The sequence below is a fragment of the Gadus chalcogrammus genome, chromosome 19 (genome assembly GCF_026213295.1).
Source record: "Gadus chalcogrammus isolate NIFS_2021 chromosome 19, NIFS_Gcha_1.0, whole genome shotgun sequence".
Classification (NCBI taxonomy): Eukaryota; Metazoa; Chordata; class Actinopteri; order Gadiformes; family Gadidae; genus Gadus; species Gadus chalcogrammus.
In genome coordinates this window covers 10,682,957-10,698,643 of record NC_079430.1, presented here as the reverse complement: position 1 = coordinate 10,698,643, position 15,687 = coordinate 10,682,957, and the positions used below count along the sequence as shown (strand labels likewise).

General features: G+C 44.5%; 3 protein-coding genes across 3 annotated transcripts; 1 reads left to right on the top strand and 2 right to left on the bottom strand.

The window, feature by feature from the left end:
- Window positions 1-166: 166 nt before the first annotated feature.
- On the bottom strand, window positions 167-7,201 carry nudcd3 (NudC domain containing 3). Its single transcript, XM_056578856.1, has 6 exons — window positions 6,820-7,201; window positions 6,351-6,661; window positions 3,251-3,383; window positions 2,624-2,767; window positions 1,754-1,942; window positions 167-1,215 (listed from the first exon to the last, which is right to left on the bottom strand). Exons 1-6 carry the CDS (start codon window positions 7,015-7,017, stop codon window positions 1,105-1,107), a joined length of 1,086 nt encoding a protein of 361 aa, XP_056434831.1. The 5' UTR covers window positions 7,018-7,201; the 3' UTR covers window positions 167-1,104.
- A 4-nt stretch (window positions 7,202-7,205) lies between these two features.
- On the top strand, window positions 7,206-9,694 carry mrps24 (mitochondrial ribosomal protein S24). Its single transcript, XM_056578860.1, has 4 exons — window positions 7,206-7,417; window positions 7,838-7,915; window positions 8,142-8,253; window positions 8,770-9,694. The coding sequence occupies exons 1-4, from the start codon at window positions 7,376-7,378 to the stop codon at window positions 9,051-9,053; spliced, it is 516 nt and encodes a 171-aa protein (XP_056434835.1). The 5' UTR covers window positions 7,206-7,375; the 3' UTR covers window positions 9,054-9,694.
- gnsb (glucosamine (N-acetyl)-6-sulfatase (Sanfilippo disease IIID), b) lies at window positions 8,635-15,659 on the bottom strand. The gene is made up of 13 exons (XM_056578847.1): window positions 15,311-15,659; window positions 15,068-15,127; window positions 14,726-14,929; window positions 14,019-14,084; window positions 13,374-13,472; window positions 12,492-12,659; window positions 11,969-12,051; window positions 11,547-11,665; window positions 11,290-11,393; window positions 11,107-11,202; window positions 10,779-10,889; window positions 10,587-10,694; window positions 8,635-10,398 (listed from the first exon to the last, which is right to left on the bottom strand). Exons 1-13 carry the CDS (start codon window positions 15,599-15,601, stop codon window positions 10,219-10,221), a joined length of 1,689 nt encoding a protein of 562 aa, XP_056434822.1. The 5' UTR covers window positions 15,602-15,659; the 3' UTR covers window positions 8,635-10,218.
- Window positions 15,660-15,687: the final 28 nt, after the last annotated feature.

Here is a 15,687-nt window from a genome sequence, read left to right as displayed (position 1 = left end):
ACCAAACCACGCCCACACCACGCCACGCCCACCGCTAACTCTCCGTCCCCGCGTCGGTCCACTGCATGTGCCCAGAAAGCTATTTAAGAATAGCCGCGTTACAGCAAGAGCCGTGAAGAAATAAGATACACTGCAATGCCGTAGCCCTGTTTACAAATAACATTAAATAGGGTGATGATGAGAAACTGCAATAGCTTCGTTACGATACCAAAATAGCCAAGGAACTGACTGATTGATTGATAGGCCTATATTGCTGGTAGAACACCACAACCTGGGCTTGTGGAGGCTTTAAAATCGAATGATTCGAGTTAGTTTACCTTTTAGTAATTAAGAAGTCATTTTGACATCACAATTAATACAGAATGAGCTCATTAAGGATTGGGGAGGGATGGCTCCCATTACAGGATACAGCAACCCCACTATGCTGCCCTTTAGCTGCAATGGTAAGTCAATACAGGGACTTATGTTGTGGATTGCTTCCTCAATGAGAGCATCACACACGGCATGAAGTTTAGCATTGAACAAGAGTTGAGTCTGATATCAAGTAATAAAAAACTACTCAACTAGTTAGCCTCTTAGGATTTTGAAAGTCTCTCAGCTAATATTAACCAGTATGCAAGACGTACAGATACATTTTAAACATGGGTGACTGAAACCTCTAACCTAACATGCTCAAATTACCATCAGAGTGGAAACGATCCATTTTATTCATAACCATTTAATATTTTCACACAACTTTTACACAAAGAAGCCAAAAACGAATAGGCAGAAAGGCAAACCAACACATGAATTCAACCATCGACTCAATCCTCCAACAGTGGATAAATAAGTTCAATATTCTAACTGTCAAACTTTTTGGGATAACATTTGAGCTTTCCGGTGAGCAGGTGACAAGAGAGAGGCTCCTTTAAAAAACGCATTTAAAAATCAGTAGGACATTTTTAAAGCCAGGCACTGAAGTTCTCATCCAGGCACGGCTCTCATACCTCGTCCCTCACACCTTGTTTTGTTCTTAATCCCCCCCTTCTCTCCCCAACCCGTGCCCTGAAATAGCAACAGTTTGTAAGTAACCCCCTCGCTGTCCGCGCGGGGGGAGCGTTTGATTTAGAACTGCACCGCGCTGGGGGGGATGTCGAACATGGTGGGGTCGAACTGCTGCCCCCGGAACGGAGAGCCCTCAGCGTCCCACCCCTTCTTCAGCATGTCGTGCACCTTCTGCGGGGACAAAAAACAAAACGCACCTTTGAGGACCGCAGGGAGTACATGAGAGGTCCACTGAGTTTATGCGCCTCTGGAACCGAGGAAGGCCACGATTAAAGCGCAATACCGACCCCAACCTCACTCCACGGTGGAAATGACTTCCTTTCCATCTGCTCCCCTCATGAATAGACCCGCTATAGACTGCACACACAGCTGAGCCGGCGTCACGTCGCTTTGTCACCTTAGCATCCCCTCAAAGGCTAAAGGCTCAGGATTATATTCCTCTGCCAATTTATAAGCTACTCGTTTAGCAGACTCTTTCAAAATCAGATACATTTAGGAGCAGCTAAGGGTTGAGCTTCTTGCGCACGGATAACAACAACAAGGATTTGGATATTGAGGATCCGACCTACGTAACACTTGCACTCAGAACACCCGAGTAGCCAGGACAGAATCCTGCAGGAATTTCTATTTTATTTGCGAACACGTCACATTGCGGACCGAACCAACTGCCCATGGGTTCAGAGCCAGACGGGGGACTTGTGGAACGTACCATCTCGTGGCTCTGGGGCTTCCCTTGGAGCTTCTGGTGGTAGTCGAAGGAGAGCCGGTCCAGGACGGCGTGCTCCTCCTCGTCCACCGACGCCATGCCACGCTCCCGGTTGATCTGGTTAATGTCGATCTCCTTCTCGCCTTTCAGCACCGCATTCCACCACACCTCCCCGACCTTACTGAGAGACAGCTGGCATGGGAGAGGAACGCTGGGAGTTAGTTTGGTATTGGCAATCAGGGCACAGATCTGGTGATAAAATTTGGTTGGCAACTAGAGTGTATTTTGTGTGTCTGTGTGTGTCTCTCTCTCCCTGTATGGGTGGATGTGTGTGTGTGTGTGTCTCTCTCTCCCTGTGTGTGTGTGTGTGTGTGTGTGTGTGTGTGTGTGTGTGTGTGTGTGTGTGTGTGTGTGTGTGTGTGTGTCTCTCCCTGTATGGGTGTGTGTGTACGTGTGTGTGTGTCTCTCCCTGTATGGGTGTGTGTGTGTGTGTGTGCGAGTCTCTCCCTGTACCTGTGTGCGTGTCTCTCCCTGTATGGGTGTGTGTGTGTGTGTACGTGTGTGTGTGTCTCTCCCTGTATGGGTGTGTGTGTGTGTGTGTGTGTACGTGTGTGTGTGTCTCTCCCTGTATGGGTGTGTGTACGTGTGTCTCTCCCTGTATGTGTGTGTGTGTGTGTGAGTCTCTCCCTGTACGCGTGTGCGTGGCTCTCCCTGATTGTGCGTGTCTTTGCATGTGTCTCTGTCTGTCGCTGCGTCGTGTGCGGGCGTCCATGTGTGCGGTGGTGTTGGTGTGCGGGCGACCATGTGTGCGGTGGTGTTGGTGTGCGGGCGTCCTTGTGTGCGGTTGTGTTGGTGTGCGGGTGCTGCACGCACCACCACACAGCGCCCTGGCTCAAGGCTCCACAGGGAGTTCTCCGTGTTGATCTTGTGCGGCAGTTCTCCCTCCATCAGCACTTGTTCCTCGGCGCCGTCCCGTACACACACGCGCACGCTGCCGGGCAGCAGGTTCACCAACACCTGGGGACGGCAGGGGAGACTCAGGCCAAGTCCACACACACGAGGCCGGATGACTGCCAACGCTGCGTTTTCCGTCCACACTGGCGTTCTCTAGGCAGACTCTTTAAATCTTCGAAAGCCATCTATACTAAAGATTTTGCACATGTACCTGTGTAGAGCACTTGGCTTTCCTATGATCACTGGTTCCAGTGGCCATTTTACGCCATTGATTTCCAAAATATACCCGTCTACACAAAAACGAATGAAAGATTTACAGATACGTCTATATTGGAGTTCGTTTTCAAAGAGCTCTCTTTTCTGTGGTGGAAAAACACTTAAATGTTCCTTAAGTGTATCCATTTGTCCCTCGTAACAGACATGGCCTTAAGCGTCTTCATCACAAACACAGTCGGTTGTTTTTATGCAATGAAAGTGTTTCTTTCATGCCGAGTGAGCTGAAGAGAGAACAGCTGGCGACAGCTGGTGGTGAGGTTTTGTGTTTACCTGTCTGCCCTTGACAACCGTCTTGGAGACGAACACGCGGATCTCCACGTCCGTGTAGTCCTGGGACCAGCTGTAGTTTTCCCTTGTGGCTCCATTGTAGCTGTCTGGGTCTGCCTGGTACTGGGTCTGACTCCTGAAGCGCCCACGCACACACACACACACAATTTAATTTGTTAATAGCCAAAATAATTGTGTACATCATGTCAACTGTTTTTGTTTGCAAAAACAAGTTATTGTCGTATGGTCTTTATTGTAAAACACCAACTGATATTAAGGCCAAAGATCGATGAGGCCAATATATATCTATACATTATATTTGTAAATGCTAGAGCCCAAGATAAAGTTGCCACTAGCACTAGCAGCGAAGCCAACGTCGGCGCAAGCAGTTCACCGTAGGAGATGTTGCAAGTGCAAATTATACAAAATTATGGGCTGCAATGTACAACTCCCCCCTAAGCGTGTTCGTTGTAATCAGGCTGTTCTGCAATCAACCCTGCCTGTTCCCAACTGCGAGGGCGAGAGATCCTTGTCTCCACTTAAAGGAGTTAAGCACTAACTCTGGACAACTATGAGACAGAAGTGGCAGTCCGCACCCTCCCTGATGGTCATTGAATCCAAACTAATCAAGGGAATTGACTGAGGATTTTACGACTTTGCCTGCACAAAGTCAAGAAAGAAGATGTTTTGCTAAAGGTGAGGCTTATTTAGCCTTATATCGGGCCAAATATCTGCCTCCGAGGTTGATTGGATATTTGTGGAACGGTTTTCTCTTTTAACTGGTAGCTCAGTTAATGATGCTTATAAAGTCTGTGTATGATTTAGGGATGTTAACCGATGACCGTTTGACCGATGGTTGACCGTATCAACATTAACCGATCAATCTTGTCGCTTGGAGGTTAAAAAAAAATTGGGGTCAGTTTGGACTGTGGAGTTGGTTTCACTTCACACAAAAAGATGATCAGATGAGGTGACTCATTGGAAGTTGGACGGACACCACCTCTCTAGCCCACTGTTTAATTTCTCCTCAAGCCTTAATTATTCCCGCATGCGCATGAGACTACATTTAGCCATCTCATTCCAAGACCTTTTGTGTGACCTAAGAAGTGAAAAAAATTAACCCTCAAACTCAATTTCTCAGTCTCCTCCAAACTAAACAAGTGGCGTCTCTGCGGAGCTGTCATTTTCTTAAATGAGCCGCGGCAATGTTTCAAATGGGCTCCCAAGGCTGCCCTATTCCGCTTGGCCCCAAGTGAATCCCGCGCAGGGTCTCAACGAGGTCCACGCCATCTCAGACCATTGTGGGCGTTCGAGCCCGCTCTCTACACACGGTCAACTTGCAGTAAGCATGCCTCATGTTTCAATTCAAACACAGGTCGTACCGCGGTTAGAGCCACTGCCTCTCACTCGGAGTGTGTGTGTGTGTGTGAGTCTGTGGCAGAACGGGAGCGAGATAAGCAGAGTTACGAAATAGTAGCCGGCTGGCGCGGCTCGAAATGGCAGTTATTTCAAATAGCACATTTTAATCTGATTGGTTAACGGGTTTCGATCGGTTAACCGGCTACAACCGTCTAATGAGGCTCGATGGTCGGTCAAGATACCTAGTGTGAATGTATGTATTTCAGTATCAGTTTAAGTATGGCATTTGTAGGCCCATGTCTATCTATGTTGACTTTTTTATTTGTTGGGCACATCCCTTTTTCACGTCTAAAATCGGAGGAGGGGGGCAGGGTGGTCACCCTAGGGCCTACACTGTTAATTCGGGCCTAGGTGGGACAATGGCCAACAGAGATAAAAAGCTTATTCCAGAGTGTTACATTCTATAAGGAAACCTATCTTTTATTCATTTGATTCATTATTTTATTCATCACATATTAGGATTGTTCAGGAATTTTCTGTGTTCTCTGCAGAAGCTGTCATGTCAAATCATTATCTGAATTGGATCACCCAACTTATTTCATTTAATTTATCTTTCATCAACAAATGAGATTGTTTGTTGATGTGTTCAGTACGTTTCATTATTCGGTTCAGTTTGTATGTCATACAGGGAAGGGCAGAGAGTGATGACATACGTAAAATACACTGTACTTTTATATCTGCACACTGGTTTAGCAGTGATGCATCCGAGTTAGATGACAAGCAGTGGCCGGTGTTTCAGTTCAAGTCGTGACCGTGTTAACTGGTGACCCTCAGCCGAATGCTTCGCTTGTTGTCGTGGCTACACCAGATGTTGGAAATCGGGACCAGACACGTAGCTGTCCTTGCGAATGCCTCTTTGATTTGTTATTCAATAAAATGTCAAAAACATTCTAATCTCATTCGTTTTTGGAGTTTAATTGGAAGAAATTTGTCACGTAGAACCGTTCTAAGCCGAAATAAATGGAAAATTAATGTTTGAAATATGATACATTGCGGGATTCGAATTCATACCATTGTGGGGAAAAAATATAACAAACTGCAATTCCATTCCATTGTGCCGTTGACCAACTGGGGAAATATCCGCCGTAGTATATTAAAATTCACAAATTCTTCTTGAAAACACGAAAGGCAGCCAGATCAACTTGTGACCCTACTATCCATGTTGTTAAGACCATGCATTGGTCGCGTTTCCAAAAAATAAGACGCCTGTACATCCAGTTAATCAAAACCTAATGTTTCCCCCCACTGCTTGAAACTAGCCAAAAACACTGTTATGCGCTCATTCTATCATTTCGGTCGCCTGATGTGGTGTTGTTGTCCCCTTTCACTGGATGTCTCTGTAAGCAAAGCAGCGACTTCGGAAATTAATGCGTTTACATGGGACAGCTAGAACGGATTAAGCAATGCAATTGCTGAATCTTAATTGCATTAAGCAACGCACTGTGACGCAAGGCGGTATCACTTTGAGACATAAAGTTTATTCAGATCAACAAAGCATACATTACGGGATTCGAACTCATAACATTTTGGGGGAAAAATATTTCAAATTGAGATTCCATTCCATTGTGCCGTTGTGCCAGAGACTTGATCAGCTGCAGTACTAAAAACAAGTGAAGCATTCGGCTTAGGGTCACGACTTGAACTGAAACACCGGTCGTGCTGCGTGTTTATGAATACTACTCACGTTGCTGAAGCCGAGTCTGTGCTTGAAGCCTCTGCCTTGGCATCTTGGGACGGCTGGGGAGGACCACCAGTAGTAGCCTGTGGACTCGTGTCGGGTTGAGAGGAGCATGCAGAAGATGGCTCTGGTTCTGAGGAAGACTTCTCTACTCGGACTGCTTCTGTGTTTGGTTCAGCGTTGTCCTGCTGTGGTACTGACTCCACCAACACCTCCTGCTCTACGGGAGGCGGTGCTTTGGGTTCTTCTTTCTGTTTAAGCTCCTTCAGTCGCCTATCTCTGCCCTGTTCCGAGAGCCGTTCGAAGCTCTTAAACGCCTGCAAAGGGAACCATCAGACAACCATCAAGTGTAGTGTACTATTAAGTCCATGTTTTGTAAATTTGCCAACAATCTGGATGAACTGTCAAAACAAAAACCCTCTGTAGTAATCATATAGTTAGTCATATCGTCTACGTTCATAGTTTACGTCAATACCTTCTGAACCATCTTCTCTGCGATGCCGGGAGGGAAGCCCATTCGGTCGTTGGGACATGACAGCAGGCGGTAGAAGTCAGTTTTGCGGTACAAAAAGCCGAAGTAGACCTGTAGGAAGTCCTGAACGTTGCCGACGTGCTGCAGGATCCCCAGCAGCGCGTGGTCGTACATCTCTGTCATCTCGACGGGAGAAGACATCTTCACGGTGTTCGACGGAGTACGTACTGATTACTTATCAATGTGTTTTCGTTTATAATTATCCGTTGTTCAGGCAGACAGGAGCGTGGACGAACGTGCAGAATGTTTAGATTTTGCACATCCGGTTGGTACGCTTCGAGAACGGTCCGTCAACAAATGTTTCTCCCCACAACAGTTCCCCATAACAAATCCTCAATCCTATAAAATAACAGCGAATGCAATATCATTTTAAAACAAAATTAACGTCAAAGTAAAACACGATTTTTCAAAAGAATACACATCTGTCTTAATCAATACGTATCATAGTATAAAATTCTTCCCATAATAATCCAAGTGAGTTGTTGAGGGTCGGGGGAACATGGCGGCGTCCTTGAGCAGCAGTCCGTGTGCGATGATGTTGGTAAGAAATGTGACTTTACTCTTTGGAATGGGTGTATGTTGTATATATTCTAGCAAACTATATATTCTGTGAATACAAATGTTGATCTGTTGATTTAATAAAAGAAAATAGGGGACTCGTGACGGACTAGTCCACAGAATAGTCTAGCTAACGTTAATTGAAACTCACTTCTTATCAAGAATGGATACAAAACTGAAAGATAACGTTAATATCCCAAGAAGGTTTCGTTCAGCATCTGATTAAATATAAATACACGTGAGCAGTTTCCTCTGTTTCTCTCTCTCTTTCAAAACCACACATGTTGGTAGGCTACTTTGTTTTAAAGGCTCAAAACGGGCTGTCAGAATCAAACATGGCAATTATAGGTAGTATTGCATGATTGATCGATGTGGTGTTTCACCATCTCCCTTCCTCTCCCAGAGGTCTTTAGTGAAGTCCGGTACCGTATGGAACAACTTGGGTGCTAGGGGCCTTCATGTGACTGCTGTACAGTGCAAGGTAACGAGTTCATATACTTCAATAATGAATCTTTGTCAACGTCAGTGAAACCTCTCATAAGAAGAAAAACAAACTCATGAATTGTGTCATAATGACATGCACGTTGGTCAACACTGCAAATTATTTCAATGTTATTTTAGTCAGCTGTTGAAACAACTCCATAAAATGTATTACATTTATGTTTGGCTGTTTTGTTCAAGAATGTCTGTTTCTCCTCAATATGAAGAACCATGCGGCTCGTATCCGTGTGGGGAAAGGAGACAGAGGCGTGACCTACGAGCAGGCCCTGCACCCCCACCACATCGGACACCGCAAAGGGTGGCTCTCCCAGCACCCCTGTACGTCTCGGCTCACACTAGCCCACTGTGCTCATTGAGTTGTTTGTTTAACATGCTATAGAAAAGGCCAAAATCATTGGGTTGATCATTTTAAAAGTAAACAAGAAAATTAATTATTGAAGCATAGGGCTCAACCCTTACCCGCTCCTGAAGGACATATCTTAAAGGCAGATTATTTCATCAGGTGCGAGTGTGACTAGCCGTCACAAGCTGTCTTGAAAATTTGCCTCTTCTGACATCAAGTGGACATGTCCACCTAGATGTATGACGGATAGATGAGCAACGTTTGCTACGGTCCACTGGGTAGGCAGGTAGACTGATCTATCCAGCGCACATCTAGATGGACACGCTCATTTGTGATATCAGAAGTGGCAGAATTTAAAAACGGCTTGTAACGGCTAATCACACTCAGACTTGGTGGTATAATATGTCACCTTAAATCACTTTGGATAGGGCATCTGCCAAACAGCAAAATAAAGTTAATGTGCATAAATATGTTCTTCCTTACCTTTCCAGGTAATCTTAAAGGAGAGGAGGGTGCGGCCGACCGAGCATTAGAAGACGTGTTCATCAGACGCTTCATGTTCGGAACGTTCCACGGTTGCCTTGCCAACGAGGTCGTCATCAAGAGGCGGGGCAACCTGCTCATTGTGTGCGCGCTGATGCTGCAGAAACTCCCACCGCAGAAGTTCTACTTTCTGACGGGCTATACGGAGTCATTGCTATCCCACTTCTACAAATGTCCAGTTAAACTAGAGATCCAGACGCTACAGAAACAGGCAGTGTACAAATACTTGTGAAAGTGTATTTTTTTTGTTTCGTTTGTGGTGTTTTTGCAGTAGTTAATAAACTGATTATCTTGATGTTTAAATCTTTTGTTTGGCATTTGACAGAAGTTTCATTTTGCGACATTACATAATCCCATGCAGCGATTCTATACATTAACCAATGTTTACAACATCAGGGGTGTTGAAAGAGATGCTCCTATTGAAAGAAACTAGACATCACTTCCTGTGCGTCCATAGGGTTTTAGTTTGGTCGATGTGGAAGACTGTTAAACATTATACACCCCATCACACAATCTATATAAAGATAGTTTTAATGAGTTCAAGGGTAATGAGAAGGTTTATAAAGTATTCTAGAAACAAACATTCTAAACTAAACGTCAATAATTCAAAAGGTATAGCATTTTCAATGTATTCTTTCACAACTCACTCGTGTTTGAATAATGAACTATAGACACAGTTACGTTATTTAATGTCAATTCACAGTCAAGGCCTTTGGAAGTGCTTCAGTACATAAGGTAAAGAACGATTAAAATTACCTCAATAGTAAAAAAAAAAAAAAAAAAGGTTACATAAACAACATAGAAATTATCAGCAATATGTGTCTATCATCTCTCTTAGGTAAATATCAGACAGGATAGAATAGAAAGCTAGGATGTTTGACTTTTCACACCCTGTAAAATAAACTTCTGTAACTAGGCAAATACAGTCGTTGTGGACTTCTTATTATCTGAACATTGTTAAACAATAGAGAAGGAGTGCAATATATCTGCAATTAGTGCAACAGTACACAGTTCACTTTTTCAGTTGGAAGTTGGAAAAGACTCAACAGTTCATGTAGGACAAAAGGTTGAGGCCCATAAGCAGTAGTTCTATCGAGCACTAGAAGTTAAGTTAGACACATCGTGTGTCATTTAAAAGGGCCCCCAACATATCTGATGTTGATTAACCATAACATAATCTACCTTATAATGACATCACATGGGAGTGGGAGTGTTATAATGGATCGATCAGCCTACCAGTTCCTAAAGTCCCACTGTGTAGGCTGGTAAGTCATACTTTGTTTGGGATATGGCTTGCGATGGCTAATCAACATCCAACCTGTTTGTATGGGGCCCTTTAACATCACCCAATGATAGCCCTACCGTTGTTAATCCCTTTTTGCATCCATTTGGTGCCGTTATTTGGTTGTCGTTTGACACAAACCATTGATACCGTTGTCATGGCAGCTACTACCTGCACAAGACTGGAGCTTGATCAGATGTTGGTTCATGGCTTGCAGGAGTGCTGGGTCCACCTTCTTAACGATGTTCACTAGCTGGCTCAAGTCTGATGTCAAATTGTACACCTCCACAAAGGACTGAGAAATATTGGAAAGGTAAAACACACAGAAACAGGATTTATTCATTGTGAAATGCAAATGGTTTAGCGAGCTAGCAACTACTCATAATTCATGATAAGCAAGCTGGCTTGTCAAACACACAAAAACAAGCTTAATGTGTTTTGGTTGAACATGATATTTGAAAGGAGATGTTTTATCGTACGAACTTCATTGTCCGAAAACTCGCAGTACTGCAAGTTGATTCCAACGAGTGTCCTGACGCATGCGTAGGTGTTGTTGTAGGAGTCCTCACAGACGCAGTTGGGAAGACAGTGCTAGATCACAGATTCCTACGTTAGTTACTCATAGACATCAATACAGAGATGAACAATGCTGATGAGTTGGACGTTTGGACTCACAGAGAGGCCACGACCGAGTTTGGGACAAGCAGGGTCCGGTACTGGGGAACCTTCTCCTGTGTGTTCAACCAGGAAACACGACCGGGAGGGGCCGCTCCTCAAGGATGGGGTCTAACGGAATAACATCATTTAAACGAGTCCTTTGTTATTCAAACACTTTAAACCTAGGCGTCTTGCAGTGATTTCTGATACATGTCAATAAGCAGCAGATGGAAGGTTAGGTAGCTTGATCAATGATGCCTACAGGTTTGGTGCAGCCATCGGTGACCAACCTCGGTACATTATCAGCTGGGAGACAACGTCCGTTTAAACCAACAGAAAAACTGACCATCTGAGAGAGGAAAGACTGGCCGTCCATTATTGGCAAATCGGAGCCCGATATGTCCAGGATGGTGGGAGCCAGGTCAATGTTCAATACTGGTGCCTATGGGATTGGGGGTCTCAAATCAACTCAAATTGAACCACTGAAAGGACCATCCACATTTTTTAATACAATCAGAGTGGCCGGTACCTTCACTATTTGTTTGGGTGCGATGCCTGGACCTCGCACCATGAGGGGAACCCGGATGTCAAACTCGTACAGCTGCCTCTTATCAATGGGCAGGGAGAACTGACCTGTAATGACATAGGCAAACGCTTACAGAGCCAACAAAAACAAATCAATCCGTTTCAGTACAAGGGTCCGGCACTCATTTTTTCTGATTGGCTGAGAATGTTTCAGACCATATCTCCCGGCTTGGTGTTGAAGAATCAATAGCCCAGTCAAACCTGCGTGGAAGCCGTTATCCGAGGAGTAGAAGATGTAAGTATTATTGAGTTCCTTCGAGTCTTCCAGTTTCTTCACCAGCTTTTCCACCATATCATCTACTGATAGGAGAGTTTGCCACCTGCACAACACAATATTTTGATGGGTGTTTGTTTACACACTTATTCAAAAATGTATCTTCTGTAGAGTTATCGTTATTTTGAAGGACAAAGTCACAAGGTTTGTAACAGTTCTCAGAATTGTTTTCTCATAACCTTATGAATCAATATTCATAAGGTTAATATTCATTCATTAGTTATCAAGTACATTGATAATTAATTAAACAGTCTGAATTTGGCCCTATTACACAACTTAGGAAAATTTGCATGAGCCTGAACTGTGCAACAAGTGGTACAAAAGTAAGTCACATGAATGACCCCTGCACCTCTTCCTGTACGCATCATCCAGGAAGTCCATCGAGCTGCCGGCCATGGGGTTAGCGGGCTGTCGCAGCAACCAGTGTTTGTCCTGAAACAAACGTTTACACATCCATATCCATTTTAGTACTAAGGAAACATTCAGCAGATCAACACTTTATCCAAAATTACTTGCATGATATTTTTGTTCAGACACTTGTCATTATTGAGCAGGGGGTTTATATGGGATTTAAATGGGTTATAGGGCATTTAAATCGTTATAGGGCATTAGGCGGTCTACCTGTAGGATGCCTACAAGTAGACTGCAGACAAAAGGTCTTTTCACCTAGCAGCCATATCGATTAATGGCCACCCAGGTAGCATTAAGAATGTATTTTCATTGAGTTGTCATGGTTCCCTGAACCAGTCTACCATTATTTTCCCACCACACAAACAAAGCAGCATTAATCTGTTCTATCAAAAAGAACAGCCAAGCGGGAAACCCCCCCGTTTGGCTTTGGCTGAGTGTTCTCGACCTGATCCATGGCTTACCTTCCCCGGCTTGTTGAAGCTGCCATCGCGAGGAGCCTTGACGTCGCTGAACTCCTTCTGGTACTGGGGCGCGGCGGTCCAGGGGGCGTGGGCGGCAGGCGGGGACAGCATCATGAAGAACGGCTGCCCGGGGCTCCTCTTATCCAGGAACTCAAGGGACCGGTTCAACTGGAACACAGGAACACAGGAACAGCAGTCCATATCATGTTTTAGTGCATAGCCATATAGTTTATACAGTTGTCTGCTATTATAATTAAATTGACATTCGCAAAAACAAGCCGAACGTGTGACATGACAACTCATTTGCACAATGTGCTGACCATCTGAATTTGATGAATCTGATGACAATGAAAACAGCAAGGCATCTTGGAATATAGTGCAGCAATACGTGTTGTTAACTTATTTTAGGGTGGATTATGGGTACAAAGAAGAGCAATATATAGTGATCCAGATACAATTTCGGGCAACACTGCAAAATGGTGAAATTTGAACTCAGCACAGGTTTAACCTATAGAAATGCACGTGGATATCCACATGTAAAAGTGTGTTGGTCATACAGAAGGGTTTAACAAGCATGAACTCTGATCTTGGCATGCAAAACGATATGCCAACGACAGGTTTTCGAAAAAAAGCTGGTATAACAGAAACCCATGACACATCCAGAATAAATAGGGAGGGCTTTGCATCAGATAAAAAAATATTGCTTCTGAAATAGTAAAAAAACAAACATTGTTCCAACATGTCACAAAACAACAATTGAAAAAATATTCATTAAAAATGACCAAGGTCCCCCCTTGTGTTGGGAGTAATCAGGTGAAACCCTCCCATATAAAACTTTATGATTCAACAATTTTCCCTCAAGGATCGAGATAACAAACTTACTATGAGATCTGTGAAGTAATCCTTCTCATAGCTGTCTCCATGCTTCTCTTCCTTACCGTTGACTGAAAGACTGTAGTTGTAGTACTTGGTGTCTCCAACCTGAAGTCACAACACAATAAGTACATGACATTTTAATAACTGATGCCGCTGAAGATACTTTCCCATTTAGTCTTCATCTAACAAATTTAAGGTCATTAAGGAGCAGATAGGGGTTGGACAGTGACCATTTACAGTTCATTGAGGAGCAGGTAGGGGTTAGACAGTAATAATATACAGGTCATAAGAGAGCAGGTAGGGGTTAGACAGTGATAATATACAGGTCATAAGTGAGCAGGTAGGGGTTAGACAGTGATAATATACAGGTCATAAGTGAGCAGGTAGGGGTTAGAGAGTGATCCCATACAGGTCATAAGGGGGCAGGTAGGGGTTAGACAGTGTTAATATACAGGTCATAAGGGGGCAGGTAGGGGTTAGACAGTGCTCATAAGGAGCAGATAGGGTTAGGGCATCTTGCTTTAGGAGGCCAACAGGCAGACTGAGGACATTGGAGAAGGAACCCAGACCCTTCAGACTTGGACCCTGTACTGCCTGTCTGCCTGTCTGTCTGTGTGTCTGTCTGTCTGCCTGTCTGTCCGTCCGTCTCACCAGTGCGTGCCAGAGGTCCCATCCGGGTGGAACGTGCGCAAACTCGCCAGCCTCCTTGGTTCCATACTAAAAGAAGAAGAAGACACAGAAGATGGTCAGAATTTACCCACGGCATATTTCCTTAATGTCTGTATGTTGACTCACTTTTCATTGAAGTAGTTTAACTAAAATATGAACCTAGTGCACCACAGTGCCGCCATAACTTTTGGAGATTACACTTTCTCCACAGACCAACTGATTTAGGAGTGGGAAAGAATGCCGGTTGACTGAGCTGTGGTTGGTGGATCTTAATAATTTTTTACTTTGGAGGACAATTGCTAGAGGACTATCTGGAAGATTGGGAAGACAAGACTGCAGTGGCACAACAATCTGTACAAGTTACAGCAGCGTCTTGGAGGAAGACAGAACTGAAACTCCGCCAAAAACTGACACCATCATTCTGCTCTAAGTGCTTCTTTTATATAGAGTAGAGTTTTCATATACAGTATATATGCATATTGAACAGCAACCCCACCTGTGAGGTCAACAGTCCATGGGTAAATATTAATTCAGTCCCCATGCATAATTTATCATTGCATTATTTTTTAACTAACTAATTAAGTGTGTGTGTGTGTGTGTGTGTGTGTGTGTGTGTGTGTGTGTGTGTGTGTGTGTGTGTGTGTGTGTGTGTGTGTGTGTGTGTGTGTGTGTGTGTGTGTGTGTGTTACCTGCTCCAGGTACTTCCCCGCGAAGAACGTGCGGTACTTCCGTTTGCTGAGGTAGACGGGGAGCGCCAGGGCCTCCGGGCCTTTCTGCCACAGAGGACTTGAGCAGTTGCCCGCCAGAGAGTCGTTCCTCACGGCGTGGTTGTGGGGGTAGTTACCTGTCAAAATACTGCTTCTGCTGGGACAGCCAAGCGCCGTGGCTGTATACTATCCGACAGACGTGGCAGAGTAGAGAAGACAGGACGAAATCAACGAGTCTTTATTTTTAAGAAGCAGAAAGTAGCCTTATTGCGGGACATTTGACAACCGTATATGCAGCAGGTTGTAACAGAGGCTTGTACCCACAGCGTTTGAAAACGTCGCCCCCGCATCTCCTATCAGCAGTTTGGTTTTCTTCATCGGGGTCTGCAGAATGCACAAGGCGCTCACTTCTTCAACAATTAATGTGTAAAATGTGTTCATGTCACCGCAATAAAAACAAAATTGTTTTTGTATTTTTGGTGTAGCTAGTGAGGTATATCGACCAACTTTATTTTGAAACGTACCTCCTTATTTTTTGACAAAACAGACATATGAAAAAAAACTCACCATTCCCCCCAGTTCAACATCCTGGTCGTCAGAGAGGATCAGGACGATGTTGCTCGCTCCGCACGCTGCGTACCTGACGTTACAGGTAAACAGCACGAGGAGAAGGCTCACAGCTGGACACAAGCTACTCCCGGTCTGAGCATGTCTGGGCGGAGGTGTTCTCTCTGAATAGGCCATTTGAAGTATTGGGACTGTTGGACCAGACAGCCTGCTACTCGGTTGTGAAAAGTTGTGTTTTCTGCTTGTAAAGTCCAATCTCTCGCCCAGCGCACTGATTGAGCAAGTTGACATCTCGGGGGTGGGGACTCTCCGTGGTCATATGATCATATAGGTGTGTGTGTGTCTTGTGTGTGTGGGTGTGCGTGTAAAACTACGCG